The sequence below is a fragment of the Carassius carassius genome, chromosome 9, assembly GCF_963082965.1.
Source record: "Carassius carassius chromosome 9, fCarCar2.1, whole genome shotgun sequence".
Taxonomy (NCBI): Eukaryota; Metazoa; Chordata; class Actinopteri; order Cypriniformes; family Cyprinidae; genus Carassius; species Carassius carassius.
Window position 1 is genome coordinate 34,553,033 of NC_081763.1, and position 16,874 is coordinate 34,569,906.

Consider the following 16,874-nt stretch of genomic DNA (forward strand, 5'->3'; position numbering starts at 1 on the left):
AGAACTGACCAAGAACTGAACAAAACACAGGACTTAAATGGACTGACCAAACTAATGTAAGAAATGAACAGCAAGTGTGCAAATAAATACGAGTAGCCAAGGAAACTATCTAACCCGGACATATCTAAATGATAAATAACTGTAAAAAAGTAACCTTTGTGTTAGATGTTGCAATACATCCAAATTGCAAATTTTTCATATGTATAAACAATGAGAGCAGGCCGGGATGTTGACTGGCTATGAGATAATGAAATCATGCTTATAAGCCACTTCTGGAGAGAAAAGATGGTTAGAGAGGAAAATCTAGCCAATATCTTATTTTCTCAAGATCATGTGGCGTCTTGAGCTAATGGGAACTGAACCTCAGCTGTCTGAAAGAAGAGACACAACCTTAGCATATCCAAAACCTCAGAACAACTTGATGATGTAACAGAAACTATGGACTCTCTCTTTTCTAGCACTTTAAATAAAGTTGCTCCTTTACGCTTAAGGAAGGTTAAGGAAAACAGTTTGACACCATGGTATAATGAGCATACTCGCACCCTAAAGAGAGCAGCCCGAAAATGGAGGAAAACAAAACTAGAGGTATTTCGTATTGCTTGGCGGGAAAGTAACATATCCTACAGAAAAGCATTAAAAACTGCTAGATCCTATTACTTTTCTTCTCTTTTAGAAGAAAACAAACATAACCCCAGGTATTTATTCAATACAGTGGCTAAATTAATGAAAAATAAAGCCTCAACAAGTGTTGACATTTCCCAACACCACAGCAGTAATGACTTTATGAACTACTTTACTTCTAAAATCGATACTATTAGAGATAAAATTGCAACCATTCAGCCGTCAGCTACAGTATCACATCAGTGCACTATAGACCCCCTGAGGAACAGTTCCACTCATTCTCTACCATAGGAGAGGAAGAATTGTATAAACTTATTAAATCATCTAAACCAACAACATGTATGTTATCTAAGCTCCTGAAAGAGGTACTTCCAGAAGTCATAGATCCTCTTCTGACTATTATTAATTCCTCATTGTCATTAGAACATGTCCCCAAAACCTTCAAACTGGCTGTTATTAAGCCTCTCATCAAAAAACCACAACTTGACCCCAAAGAACTAGTTAATTATAGACCAATCTCGAATCTCCCTTTTCTGTCCAAGATACTAGAAAAGGTGGTATCCACACAATTATATTCCTTCTTAGAGAAAAATGGTATATGTGAGGATTTCCAGTCAGGATTTAGACCGTATCATAGTACTGAGACTGCTCTTCTTAGAGTTACAAATGATCTGCTCTTATCATCTGATCGTGGGTGTATCTCTCTATTAGTTTTATTGGATCTTAGTGCTGCGTTTGACACAATTGACCACAACATTCCTTTGCATAGACTTGAATACTTTGTTGGCATCAGTGGAAGTGCATTAGCATGGTTTAAATCGTACTTATATGACCGCCATCAGTTCGTAGCAGTGAATGAAGATGTATCCTATCGATCACAAGTGCAGTTTGGAGTACCTCAAGGCTCAGTACTAGGGCCACTACTCTTCACGCTTTATATGTTACCCTTGGGAGATATCATCAGGAAACATGGTGTTAGCTTTCACTGTTATGCTGATGATACTCAGCTCTATATTTCTTCGCAGCCCGGTGAAACACACCAATTTGAAAAACTAATGGATTGCATAGTCGATATAAAAAACTGGATGATGAGTAATTTCTTACTGCTAAATTCTGAAAAAACAGAGGTGTTAATTATAGGACCTAAAAACTCTGCTTGTAATAACCTAGAACAGTGTCTAAGACTTGATGGTTGCTCTGTCAATTCTTCGTCATCAGTTAGGAACCTAGGTGTGCTACTTGATCGCAATCTTTCCTTAGAAAGCCACGTTTCTAGCATTTGTAAAACTGCATTTTTCCATCTCAAAAATATATCTAAATTACGGCCTATGCTCTCAATGTGAAATGCAGAAATGTTAATCCATGCATTTATGACCTCAAGGTTAGATTATTGTAATGCTTTATTGGGTGGTTGTTCTGCACGCTTAGTAAACAAACTACAGCTAGTCCAAAATGCAGCAGCAAGAGTTCTTACTAGAACCAGGAAGTATGACCATATTAGCCAGGTCTTGTCAACACTGCACTGGCTCCCTATCAAGCATCGCATAGATTTTAAAATATTGCTTATTACTTATAAAGCCCTGAATGGTTTAGCACCTCGGTATTTGAATGAGCTCCTTTTACATTATAATCCTCTACGTCCGCTACGTTCTCAAAACTCAGGCAATTTGATAATACCTAGAATATCAAAATCAACTGCAGGCGGCAGATCCTTTTCCTATTTGGCGCCCAAACTCTGGAATAGCCTACCTAACATTGTTTGGGAGGCAGACACACTCTTGCAGTTTAAATCTAGATTAAAGACCCATCTCTTTAACCTGGCATACACATAACATACTAATATGCTTTTATTATCCAAATCCGTTAAAGGATTTTTAGGCTGCATTAATTAGGTAAACCGGAACCGGAAACACTTCCCATAACAACCTAAGTACTTGCTACATCATTAGAAGAATGGCATCTACGCTAATATTTGTCTGTTTCTCTCTTGTTCCGGGGTCACCGTGGCCACCAGATCCAGTCTGTGTCCAGATCAGAGGGTCACTGCAGTCACCCGGATCCAGTACGTATCCAGACCAGATGGTGGATCAGCACCTAGAAAGGACCTCTACATCCCTGAAAGACAGCGGAGACCAGGACAACTAGAGTCCCAGATACAGATCCCCTGTAAAGTCCTTGTCTCAGAGGAGCACCAGGACAAGACCACAGGAAACAGATGATTCTTCTGCACAATCTGACTTTGCTGCAGCCTGGAATTGAACTACTGGTTTCGTCTGGTCAGAGGAGAACTGGCCCCCCAACTGAGCCTGGTTTCTCCCAAGGTTTTTTTCTCCATTCTGTCACCGATGGAGTTTCGGTTCCTTGCCGCTGTCGCCTCTGGCTTGCTTAGTTGGGGACACTTCATCTACAGCGATATCGTTGACTTGATTGCAAATAAATGCACAGACACTATTTAACTGAACAGAGATGACATAACTGAATCCAATGATGAACTGCCTTTAACTATCATTTTTGCATTATTGACACTGTTTTCCTAATGAATGTTGTTCAGTTGCTTTGACGCAATGTATTTTGTTTAAAGCGCTATATAAATAAAGGTGACATTGACATTGACATTGACAACACCTAACACTGCACAGAATAAGCTCAATCAAGAAAATAAGAAAGCAACAAAATCTCCCTCACTGAAATGTGATTTCATAAAGGTTAAGTCAAACATTTAAATGTTTGATATGATATATCACCTGGGCGGACCCTCAGTCACGGCTCAGATAAATTATAGACATATTACTTGTACCTTAAAAAAAAAAAAGACAAAGATGATGAAATGAATAAATGATTTCTAGTTAAGAACAGACATTTACTGTAGAAGTAAAAGAGATCTTCAGAATGAGGCCTCTTTAGTCTTTATGTTCCATGAGTGAGTACAGATAATGCTCTTCAGTCGTTCTTCTGATCTGCTGAAATGATCAAAATAACTCGTTATATTAGGTTCACCTCTGGCCGAGAGAGCTGCAATGAGGAATAAAGAGTAACTCACATCTCAAGCCTCGGCTGCTGTCTGACTTGAGCTGTCAGAGCCGCTGTCAGAGGCTGAAAAAGAAGAGGAACTGTTCAAATCACATACTGACTCGTTTTATAGTACTAAACGTTCAGCATTATTTAGTTTAGTCAAATAATTATGCTACCAAAAAGAGTTTCCCGGACAGAGATTAAGCCTAGTCCTACAGTAAAATGTGATTCTCAGTTTACTCTTGAAGTAACTCTATAGTTCAGGTGTTAGTAATCTCTACCTAATCTGTGTTTCAGAAACCCATTTGTTAACCATGATTAACTATTCTAAATGAATGCCTACATCTGTCTTAATTTAAACCCTGTCCGGGAAACTGCCGCTTTAATATATACATATATTACTTTGAACTGCATCACTCCATTGCGATAGATCATCCATTACTGATAACTTTAAATCAAATATAGATAATGGGGTACTTACATTTAGCAGGAACAAATCCTGAAAAACAATCAAAGTGAACTCTATGTTGAATCACTTCAATAATCAAGTCTCTTTTCTGAAGCAATCAAAGCAAATGACTGCATAAAAAAGTCACCTAGAAATTGTTATTCTCAAAAGGCTGTCTTTCATAAAACCATATGTAAATACAATTCAATGGAACAATTTTTGTAGGAATTGATTTATGAATAATTACCAAAGAAACTGTTTCTGCTCATGTTTCATAAATAAACATTTGTTATTTTCAAAAACTACTACCAAATATGACTATCATTACTATGAAAATAAGCATGAAACATTACTGTTTCTTACCCGTCTTCCTTTTCCTCTGATATAACAAATACCCGATGATTGCGGTTATGAGCAACAGAGTCCCCACAGAAACAACAGCAACAGTCATGCCAACAGGAGCAGATGGTTCTGAAAGAAATCAGATTGTTTAGATATTATATGAGATTGTCATACAGAAATAGTTTGCATGAACCTTCCTAAGCCTCATGTTGACTCTTACTATCGTTTGTCCTGATCTCGTTCTCTGTGAGTGTCTTTCTGATGGTTCTGCTCTGGTGCTCCACCACACAGCTGAACTCATTGCTCCTCCACTCATCAGGTTGAGTCTTCAGGGCGACGGTCTTCTGGAAGGTCCCATCCTCATTAGGAAGAAGTTTACCAGCCTTCACATCCTCATAATGCTCTTGTCCGTTTTTCATCCAGGTGATTGTAACATTACTGGGATAAAAGTCTGTGACATGACACAAGACTGGAGAGGAGGCATTCTTTTGCAAAAGAGACACCTGAGGAGAGACTAGAGACAGAGAATTTGGCTTTTAAGACACTTTCATTTGACCATCATATCAAAATCACCATTTAGAACACTTTGTTTATACATCACTTCATTGCTATTCTAACTCTAGACTTCACCAAGGCTTTAAAAACTCCACTGTATTGACTCATTTTTCTTTGTTTTCAATTTTATATTCAATACAATTTTTTTTGTATAGAGCTTTTTATGACAAAGCAGCTTTACAGAAAATTAAGATTCTACAATATTTAGAAGTAGCTTATCAGTGGTGACTCAGTTAATGTACACGTGGCTGAAATGTACGGAAAATCAATTAAAGACATAATCAAACAGATGATGAACATTATTAACAGCAGTTATTATATAATGCAATCAATATGTGTTATTTTCTGTTGTTGATTCAGGGTCAGCATCATCTCTTCTCAGGTGTTCTGGATCCAGACTGGAGCTTGTGTAAATCCTAATTACCACGGGATGTACATTTTATATGCTTTCTAAATAGCCAGTTTTGCCTGGCCAGTTAAAATATTGAGGAGGCACAGCGCTAACTTTGAGAATATTTCAAATATTTGAATGCAAAAAAAATACAGTTTTTGAATAAAATCCAGCCAAAAACCTTTAATTCTCAAAAAAAAAAAAAAGTAAAATACAAATAAAAATAAATAAAAAATCCCCAAAAGGTCTAATTCTGTAACAATCACGAAATATCTGAAAAAAAAACAGCATCAGCTACAAAATTTACAAACTGAAGATGTGTTGCATCTGCACCTAAACAATAAAAGATTTGATGAATTCCAAATGCAGGTTTTGCAACCTTGAAGGCACTTCAGGAAGCTGATGCCATTTGCAAGATTCATTGCACCTTATTTGTGAAACACTAGTTCAGTGAGCATGAGGAATCATTTTCATGTATGAATTTGCCTCCATATGGTCCTCAGCTCCACTCCACTGAAAGTCTTTAGGATGTGCTTAAGTCGACTTTACGGAGTGGTTTGACTCTTTCATTATCAATACAAGATCTCAGTCAAAAACTAATGCAACTTTTGATGGACATAAACGTTGTGATGTTGCATAACATATTTGCCTCAACAAAAGCACACAATGTTATGAAAGTTACATTGTTTTTGGACAGGCAGGGTAAAGTCGAATCCAGCACATTGTCAATGGGGTTTAGGTAAGGACTCTGTTGAGAATCTTTGAATCTTTCACAGTTTGAGCCTGATGAATCTTGGCATTGTCCTTCTGGAATATGTACTTGGTTGTTTGAGAAATAAAAAGCTGCACACTGCATCAGTTTGTGCTAAAAGAACCATTGCTGTTACGTCCCATGGACGTATTTGGGAAAAAAGGTTAGATTTTGGGAGAGTGATGTCATCTATAGGGTGTGTTATGTGTTTGTTCTTTCTTCTCTCACTCTTTCTCTCTCTCTCTAATTGGGTTCCAGCTGAAACTCATTGTCCCTCAGATGTCCCTGCTTGAGCAACCATATGTTGGTGAGCAGAGTTAGTGTAAATAGCCTTTGCCAACATGGTGGGATATTTGCACTTAGTGTAAATAGACACTCCGAAAAAAAAAAAAAAAATTCTGAAATGTCCCGTTAGAGCCATGCTTGCACAGGTTCTCCTGAATCCTCCGTTTCCAAACAATGTGCACTAGGCAGTTAGCAACTCTAAATACACTGGGCCAGCTAACCTATCTGAGCTCATTGCGTATTTCTAAACCATTTATAGGAGAATGGGAACAGTGGTGCAGAATAAAGGTAAAATGTGATTTTTTTTTTGGGCCACATTTTTTTAAAGGTCCAATTCTCACTATTAACAAACCATTAACCAATGTCGTTTGCCTCAGTAAACTTCTAATTTGCTGCTTGTTAATAGTTAGTAAGGTAGTTAAGTTGAATATACAGAATATGTGTTATATAAGGACTAACAGACAGCCAATATGTTAATAATGGGCATGCTAATAAGCAACAAGTTAACAGTTGGTCCCTAGACTAAAGTGTTTCCTTTCATTTTTATTATTTTGTTTTGTTACAACTTCGCTTACCCCTTGACATACACTGGGAGGATTGTAACAGTTGCCAAAAATACAAAATAACAAAAACATATTAATCACTGAAATGATGTTTAAACCACAAACTCTCTAGTACCGTATTTTCCGGACTATAAGTCACACTTTTTTTCATAGTTTGGCTGGTCCTGCAACTTATAGTCTGGTGCGACTTATTTATCAAAATTAATTTGACATGAACCGAGAGAAATGAACCAACAGAAAACATTACCGTCTCCAGCCGCAAAAGGGCTGCTCAGTGCTCCTGTAGTCTACACTGAAGACATAGAGCGCCCTCTCGCGGCTGGAGACTGTAATGTTTTCTCTTGGTTCTTGGGTCTAAATAAATGCGATTTATAGTCCAGTGCGACTTATATTTGTTTTTTCCTCATCATGACATATTTTTGGACTGATGCGACTTATACTCAGGTGTGACATATAGTCCGAAAAATACGGTATATACATACATGCATATAAAACTGACTTACAATTGTTTTTGTGTTGACTGTTTATAGTCATGTACCTGTTTTCTCCAGGCTGCTCTCTCCAAGCTGTAAGAACTTCTTCAAATTCTCAATGCACTCATTTTCAAGGTAGTCTTTCCAGTACGCAAGAGAAATGGTTTTATTGTTACACTTCTGTTGAATGTTGAAGCCGTGCTGCATTGGGGATATCCATGCCATCCTCTTCAGATCCAGATACAGGAAAACCTCTCCATCAATTGCTAACTTCCGGAACCCATTTGTTTTTCCAGTCTCATCATTCCATTCACAGCCATATACTAGCTGGTGTGTGTGCATATCTGGGGTGACAAGAGTTTCAATCTTTTTTTATCATTAATCATTAAAAAAAAAAAAAAAACGCACACAAAAAAAAAACCTTTAACCTTCATTTGGCTTTATAGTTCAAGGCTAAAATAATGCTGCAGTTCACACTGAGAAAGGCTATTCGATACAAGAGGAAGGATGCAAGTGTCTGTGTTAAAATTAAGCCAGTTATATGAAGTTGTGGTTACTCCACAAAAAAATTATAAAAACAAAATGGCAGCTCTTCATTGGGAGAAACAGCTCTGTGATAAACTTAGTCTTGCAATTTATTGAGTTCTGAAAATATTCCACAGCTAGGTAACGTGACCGCACTAAGTTGTGTTGCAGAGCTGCAGCAGGCAATTTCCCACTGTGTAATATCATTACGCCTGCTGCACCCATGGTACAGCAGCAAAGTCCCTTGATTATTACACCAGAATGAGAGTATAGTTCTAGCCATATCGGCCCAGAAAATCCAACTTTTCATTTTCCGTCGGTCTTAGTACACGATGTAATTTCAGAAGAGTCAAGTTTTAAATAAGAAAAATATGGAAAATCTTTGGTCATTTTTGAGCGAGATGATAATAGTCTAATCAGATTTAATTATCTATGCTAAGCTAAGCTAAAAGGGCTACTGTCAGTACCGGAAATGGGCTGAATGGATTAAAAAACGGTAAAACTCAACTCAATTGTCCTTTGTATGAGACGTTGAACCGAGGTCCCCAGGATGTCTCTCGAAAAGAGTAGAGGTGTGACCTCGGCATCCTGGCTAAATTCACCCATTGGCCTCTGACCATCATGACTTCCTAACAATCCCCATATCTGCTGATCGGCTTCATCACTCTGTCTCCTCTCCACCAGTAAGCTGGTGTGTGGTTTGGACCCTGACTATGTAAAGCACTTTGAGTGTCTAGAAAAGCAATATATAAATATAAGGAATTATTATTATTAACTGTTTAACTCTACGGGAGTTCGAAAATAAGCCTATTTTCAAAAAAGTGGAGTGTTCCTTTAAGCACCACCTATTGGCAGAAAATGAATTAGAATTTTTAATCCACCCATGTGCTGTTTTAGGTCAGACCAGCGCGGAAATCAACCCATATTTTTAAGCTGCAATCACGCAGTTATAAATGTGAACTGATGGATCAAAGATATCTCTATGTTTTGTATCAGGGATCAAGACTCAGTCCTAGAGGGCCGGTGTCCTTCAGAATTCAGCTCCAGTCTTAATCAAACACACCTGAAGCAGCTCATCAAGCTCTTACTAAACACACTAGATACTTTCAGACAGGCGTGTTGAGACAGGCTGCAGCTAAACTCTGCAGGACACCGGCCCTCCAGGACAGAGTCTGGTGATCTTGTTTTAAATTAACATAATAATATAATAATTGATCCTTTTGATTCATCCCTTTTCTCACAAAGTGGTTTAAAGTCTGAAATGTCAAGTTCATTTTATAAATCCTTTGGATTCTGTGTATCTGAACTATATATCATGTTTTTACAGTCATGTTACGGTTTAATATGTTGCCACAGGTGCTACCAAACTCCGTTCATACAGTAGTGCCACCACAGATAGAGAGTAAGTCTGTGGTAAACACTGCACATGATTCAACAGCATCTTTGTTAAAGACAATAGTGACATTGGTACGTTACATTTCATTCAGCAATATATAAAAATAATTTTCTGTTTTTCTTAAATTGGTGTTATTTCATCTTTACTGTGTAATTCTATGTAACTTCTGTACTGAAAGCTCAAGCCAAGTCATATTCCTTGTGTGTGTAAGCTGAGTGAGTGTGAGAGAGACCAGCATACCTGTTGACTTTGTCGGGACATTGTTTCTAACCCAATTATGTTCACGAATCATTACTGCTGTCTGACTTTTCCAGTAATCTGTGATTTCACTCGGTCTCATCCATTCTGTTCTTGGTGAAGCTTTCATCGTGTTGATGTCAAAGTACATAAACTGACTGTCATCCACCAGACCAACTGTAGTAAATACACCATCGTCTCCAGAAATGGAAGTGTATAAATATTGCAGAGTGTGTTTTCCTTTGGACAGAGAGAGAACAGAAATTAGCCATTTCAAATACTGTCACATTTAGCTTACATATAATACATACGGACTGACTAGTGATGGTTATCAACAATATACTTTATTGCTTTATGCAGAACACACCCACACACACATTAGGTAAAAAGTTACAGCTTTACTGCACTGTAAAACCCGACAAGTTAACTTAACTCAAACCGTTTGAGTAAACAGATTGCCTTGATTTAAACCATGTAAGTTTTAAAACTTAGCATTCAAGTAATTAAGTGATTAACTAAGTGCTGATTGAGAATTAGTGATGAACAGCTGCTGTTAACAAACAGAATCACTGAAGAAAAGAGAAACACAAGAACTACTACAACTGACTTCAGACACAGCCTTAGATGAAATCAACTGAAATAAAATACATGAAATCTCTCAAGATCTGATTAAACAACCCCACAAACAGCATCACCAGCTCCACTTATTAATAACCAGACTGACTTTATTTCTGTCAGACGTCTACAGAAGATCTTATTGAGAATGAACTAAGGTTTAGATGTTGATTTATTGTTTCATTTGAAGTAACCATGTTAGAGATCAGTGTTTGCTTTAGTTGGGCTCTTGACCCTTGACTTCTGTCTTTGTGTTTTCTCTGGCTGTTATAACCGTGTGTTTCTAAAACACATTTGTTGTAACTCAGAAGCCCAGAAGAAATGCCATCAGGTGTTAACCTGTACCAAGTGTAGGTTGTTGTACTTTATATTGGTGATGATAGTCATCAATTATTGAACTGTTCTGAGTCTAATATCTGATGAAATAGGCATTGTGCAATTTGATTGATTATAGTAAAAGTTATTTTAAGAGCCAGTGGTTCTGTGATAATCAGTTAATCTGAATGACTTTTCTAACAGTTTGGACTTCTATGGTGTCAATTAGTCACACACAGACATCAATAATCAGAATATGAACCTCAACAATGGTGACCATAAAAAAAATGCTGCAGAGCATGCTGGGAGCCATGGATGAGTTTTGTACTACAATAGTACCCAGCATGCATTGCAGCATGTTTTTTTCGTCGCCATTGTAGAGGTTCATATTCTGATTATTAATGTCTGTGTTTGACCAACTACTGGCATAGAAGAAAAATGTATGTGTACAGAATTGTTTATGAAGTCATTTTTATATTAACTGATTATCACAGAACCACTGGCTCTTATGTCATTTTCACTAGGTCCACTTCTAAAAATTACACTACACCTACTTCATCCGAGATTAGACTCAATACGGATCAATAACTGATGATTATCATCACCAATATAAAGTATAACGACCTACACCTAGACTACACCACAAACACTGATCTCTAACATGGTTACTTCAAATGAAACAATAAATCAACATCTAAACCTTAGTTCATTCTCAATAAGATCTTCTGTAGACGTCTGACAGAAATAAAGTCAGTCTGGTTATTAATAAGTGGAGCTGGTGATGCTGTTTGTGGGGTTGTTTAATCAGATCTTGAGAGATTTCATGTATTTTATTTCAGTTGATTTCATCTAAGGCTGTGTCTGAAGTCAGTTGTAGTATTTCTTGTGTTTCTCTTTTCTTCAGTGATTCTGTTTGTTAACAGCAGCTGTTCATCACTAATTCACAATTATCACTCAGTTAATCACTTAATTGCAATGTATATCCTCTTTCAGTGAACTCAACTGAATTAAGTTCAGAGTACTTATAACTGTTAGTTTTTTCAACTTAAACGGTTTAAGGCAATCGGTTTCCTCAAATGGTTTGAGTTAACATAACTTAAGGATATCTGTTTACTCAAACCGTTAGAGTTAAGTTTACTTGTCGGGTTTTACAATGTGTTTACGTTATTGTAAAGTGCCTTTTACTCTTACCTTTACTTTTACCTTTTACGTTGGTATGGCATGTAAGAGTAGAGGGCATTTTTGTAACTATTTGATACTTTCACCATTATTGTGGTTTATGTTTAAATTAAAAACAGTAAATAAACAACAGTTTTCAATGACAAGAATATGTAAAAGTATGATATTTGGTACCCTCTGCTTTCCGGATAAAGGCACAATAATTAAGATAATAAATCCAGGACTCAACATTAACGCTTGTCCGGGACAAGTGAATGTTTTGGCAAGTGAAAGAGAAATTTACTTGCCCAATCGGACAAGTTACTTGAAAATGTCAATACAGAAAAACAATAATAACCCCTTTATTTGTGATATAACATTTGTGATAGGTGTGTTTGATATATATTGTTTGCGATAATATCATAAAAGTTGTTTTAACGAAGTGTGATTTGACATTATCGAGTTTATTGCAAAAATAAAACAAAATACACCTACAGTGCACACATACATTAGGCCTATGTAAAGAAGTCTAGTAGTTTAGACTATTGCACATGTGCTTTCTTTCAGTGCATGATTCAGTATTAAAATGCATGAAGTATAAAAAGAAAATTCAAGATATGGGGGCAGAAAATGTATATAGGATATTTATATAATTTCATACAGCTAAAAAATATCACAGGAAGATCGAGCACCATTTTTTGTTCCAAAAATCAACATGATTAAAAATGTGATTTTATACAACAGTTCAATAAACAAGAAGCCGATATCCAGACGTGAAGATTCAGGTGAGTAGACATGAATGATCAGATGAGCAGATCGATACACGGAGATTATGAAGCACTGACCCAAACCAACAAGGACAGTGGAATCCAGTGAGACTTTGATGGTTTCCACACAGGAATGAATCTGAGGCAGAGAGCAATCAGGAATACAGACTCTGGCGAGAACAACAAACATGAGCAAAGACAAACAACGATCTGACAACATGCCGTACAAGACACGAGACAGATGAAGGCAGGACAGGATGAGCTGCAGGTGCAATCAGACACGTGACGACACACAGACACACAGAAATGAACACACGGATCCACAAACCTGGACATGAATGTTGTTGATACTGATTTCATTTTATTATTTTATATAAAAACAAAAATCAAACTAAATAAACTAAATGTGACATGCTTACAAAATCTACTTCATATACTCTATAAACACTATACTATGCTTTGTATAACTACAGTAAATAATTATATTTTTAAATTAAAATGTATATATATATATATATATATATATATATATATATATATATATATATATATATATTTTTTTTTTTTTTTTTTTTTTTAATATATATATATATATTTTTTTTTTTTTCTCCGGGCAGGTAACTTTTATACTCAGACAAGTAAATAACAAATTCACTTGTCCGAAGGATAACCAAATGAGAATGTTTAATGTCACGCCCTGATAAATCATTAGAATCCAATCCGTGGGAAGAGGTTTTAAGTTGGGGGTGTTGTAGTGGGAGGTGCATTTTTTGCATGTCAGGTGGACACCTCTTAATAATGTCTAAGTCTAATAACAAAGTAAACACACACTAATAAGAATTAAACATATATAAACACAGCGGACAGGAACATCCACAAAAGCAAATATTTTTAACAGCACATATAAGCCTACGTAATTTAAACTTATGGCTCTGTCAGAGCGCAGACACACACTCACAGAACACAGCTAATAAGAACATAAAAATAGCCTACGAATAATTAAAACGGTCCACAGGCTGACAGCGCACACGAACATATCCAAATATAGGCACATTTTCACCATTTCAAAAGCCCAATTTGCACAGCACACAATAATATAACCAACTACATTTCTGCAGCAAAATTATCAGTGTTAAATTAATGTGTATGTTATGTTAAACTGCTCAGCTGCAGCTCATAATAAACCAAACATTTAACCTTGAGCAGGGTGCTCCTGTTAAATTACTTCAAATGTGGCTTGGCGCTCAGGAGCTGAGTAGATAAAGTCTCTCATGAGGGAATGGATGTCCAAAGCATTCAAAATGTCTGTGTGGACATTCATCAGGGACAAGTGTGTGAGTCTCTTCTGTGTCATGGTGGACCGTAACCATGAAATAAAACAACGTGTCTAATTATAATGGAAAGGATTATTATTGCCTTTGACATCAGTGTGTATTTTACAAACTCTAAATGTATTGTTTTTTTAGTACTTGTATGTCTGAAACCTAAAATAAACATTATGTGGTTGAAAACACTGAAAAGTTGTGATATATGACAGCTCTGAACCTATATGCTCTGAACGCGCCTCTCTCTGGCTCAGAGCCAGCCAACACGTGCAGTTAGGTCGGTAAAACTGTTTTCGAGTACAAAAAGTAAATTATTGAAGCGGTAATTTTATTTAATTAGTTGTGTTGTTTTTTTTTGTTTCATGTGTCACAGTAATGATCAATCTACAGGTTATTTAGTGCTTTAACACATCCTAAAGTTTGCATTATCAAAGTTTTTTAGTATAAAAGTAAATCAGGTTTAAATGCCAGGAGTTCCTGTCGGGACGAAAGTAACAGTTGTTATTTTGTCCCGCTACAGTGACAAGAAGTATTTATTTTGTTCTGGTACATGCTATTCTGTGAATTTCTGTCTCTTGCATCATTTATTAAAATGTTTATGTCATATTATACCAAAAGAATATGTCTGAGTGAGGGTCAGAAAGACAAACAGTGGTCTGGTTTTATCCAGATGTTTATGAGAGAGCGTTTCTGGACATAGAAGAACATCTGGGCAGCTCCTACCTCGCATTTACCTTAGTTATATTTAGGTTTTAGCCATACCTTAGCTTTTACACCTCCAGCTATGACTTTGCAGTGTTTCCAGATGTTTTAATGCACATTTTGAATTTATGCATAAAAACAACTGGATGGAAACATGAATACTGTTACATTATGTTTAGAATTTATATTATGCCAATGTAATTTAATTATTATATTGTTCATTCTGTTGAAAAAAATGTTTTATAAAAATACACTGAAATAAAAAAAATAAAAAATAAAAAAATAAAGTTTGTACAGTCGGGTTTTGAGACATTTGATGAAACTTAAATTTAAACTAAAAATATAAATATAAATATGTAATTTAATAATTTTTTTGCAAAAATAAAAGACATAATATGTTTGCAGTTACATATTAACAAGGTCATAGTCAGGTATACTTAATAAAAATAAGAGTAACAGAAAATAAATCTAGTTTATATTGTTGTGTTACTTTTAACCCACCTGTGTGTTACTTTCGTCCCAACCGATGGGGTCAAAAGTAACAATGTGCAACTTATGTTCAAATTGAAATTATACTGAAGCCTTTCTACATTTCTACAAAATACCACCTGGTATTGATAGACCACACTTATGAGTTATTGACCACGGCAGAAATATATCTCTGTCTACAACATTATCTTTTAAAATTATGTTTTTCTGAAAAATGGTACTTTCGCCCCTGCTCTCCCCTACGTACCTGCGAAAGGGTCAATAATTATTTAGTTGTGCTCAAAACCTCCTCGTGCATAAACTTTATAGGTTAATAACAAACAGGAGGATTAAAAAAATGTTTTAATACGTTTATGTCTTTATTTTTTTGCATCTGTCAGAGAGTGCTGTAATGTCTGCTACTTCCCACGGCCATGAATCCACTCAACACTCAACAATTTTTGGTTCAGTCGGACTGAATTCATTCCGACTGATGAATCTGAATGTAGTGTTTACAAGAAATAAAGTGATCGGGTTGATGTGTGCGTTTATATGTCACAAGCTTCAAATCGGAATAGATTTTTTTGACATGCGCACACTGCTCAAATAGTGAAAGTGAAAGTGAAAAGTTAAAGTGAAAATAGAGTTCCTCACTGTTTGCACATAGGCTAATAACCACTCTCCTATATGGTTTCTTTATTCGTTTTTAACAGCAGAATTCATATTTACCCATTCATGAATAAATATACATATAAACCGCTGTTTATATTTATCACGCAAAAAAAAAAAAAAAAAAAGCCTGTGGATGAGTCTCCAAAACAAGGCTGTCCTGCTCCACTTCACAGTTGCAGAGTGGAAGGAGAGTTTTATAACGACAGAACACGCATTTATACAACACTTTATTCAAAAGGAAGAGATGCATATTGCAGTTTATAATCTTTAACAGAAACTTGAAAACGAATGCAGTTAGGCATAACACAGTTACTTATGGTAACCAAGTAGGCCTACTGCCACAACTTTTTCCGCGTATATCTACGGGATTTTTTACAACAAAATGTTTGAAAATGTATTTCCACAAGCCTATAATATTATAATGTCCATCGTGAAAGCGGCCCTATAGCAAGTAAACTGTCAATAATCTCCAGGCAGAAATCACCAATTCAAGTAAGAACTGAAACTGATTCTACAAACGACTTTGGGATGCAAGTTTGTTAAAAAAAAAAAAAAAAAACTTTCTTTTAATCATCTTACACTCTAGCAACCATAAAACTTTAAAAGTAACTCGAACCGTAATCATATTTCCACCGTACTGGCAATATCTCGCAGAAGACCAGACGGTGGTTGGTGAAGCATAGAGAGAGTCGATGTACAAAAAACCCAAAACGATCTACTCACGAGCATATGCGAGATGAACCACAAGGAGTAAAAGCACAGCGGATTGCATGTTTGTTTCAAATTTCGATCACAGTTTTATCAAATAATCTTCTTAGAAAGCCATTTAATTCCTCGCTTATCGCTACAGAAGCCCCACGCAATAATGGATTATCGAGTGCAACATCATCAGTTTGGCTGCTTTCGATTCATCTCGGATGTCGGAGCTGGGAATGACGTCACACACAAACGTGTGCATAATGAAACAACATCAAAAAGAAGAAAATGAAAATAAAAAGAGAGACAAATTACAACAAATAAACAATTGCCAGGAGAGGTAAATATAAAAATTCGAAATATATACAAGATATACATAGATACATACCAAATGAATATAACTTATTATAAAGTTCACAAGCTTCCAAAGCTCTTACTGTTTTTTTTTTTTTTTTGATTCTCCGATACTGATACCAACCTACTCACCTTCCTCGATCTGCCATCGTCATCCTCCTGTTGGTCATTCGCCATCGTGGACTCTTCCCTGTTTACATGAC

At 36.2% G+C, this 16,874-nt stretch overlaps 1 protein-coding gene across 2 annotated transcripts; it reads right to left on the bottom strand.

Annotated features, from left to right (window-relative positions):
• Positions 1-252: 252 nt before the first annotated feature.
• LOC132149709 (major histocompatibility complex class I-related gene protein-like) lies at positions 253-16,526 on the bottom strand. Of its 2 annotated transcripts, none has more exons than XM_059559120.1 (9): positions 16,345-16,526; positions 9,603-9,839; positions 7,507-7,785; positions 4,644-4,937; positions 4,445-4,552; positions 4,115-4,132; positions 3,662-3,714; positions 3,245-3,578; positions 253-390 (listed from the first exon to the last, which is right to left on the bottom strand). In XM_059559120.1, exons 1-7 carry the CDS (start codon positions 16,391-16,393, stop codon positions 3,665-3,667), a joined length of 1,035 nt encoding a protein of 344 aa, XP_059415103.1. In that variant the 5' UTR covers positions 16,394-16,526; the 3' UTR covers positions 253-390; positions 3,245-3,578; positions 3,662-3,664. The 2 variants fall into 2 exon arrangements, with proteins under 2 accessions (XP_059415103.1, XP_059415102.1); XM_059559119.1 differs by having other exon boundaries at positions 3,245-3,581.
• Between the last annotated feature and the right edge of the window lie 348 nt (positions 16,527-16,874).

What these genes read in the sequence shown, in the direction of transcription:
- LOC132149709 (XM_059559120.1), bottom strand. Translation starts at nt 16,393, where the DNA reads ATGCAATCCGCTGTGCTTTTACTCCTTGTGGTTCATCTCGCATATGCT. An exon ending in GGTTCATCTCGCATATGCTC is followed by an intron (nt 9,840 to 16,344) that starts GTGAGTAGATCG and finishes CTCTGTCCAAAG; the next exon opens with GAAAACACACTCTGCAATAT. An exon ending in TGTCCCGACAAAGTCAACAG is followed by an intron (nt 7,786 to 9,602) that starts GTATGCTGGTCT and finishes TTGTCACCCCAG; the next exon opens with ATATGCACACACACCAGCTA.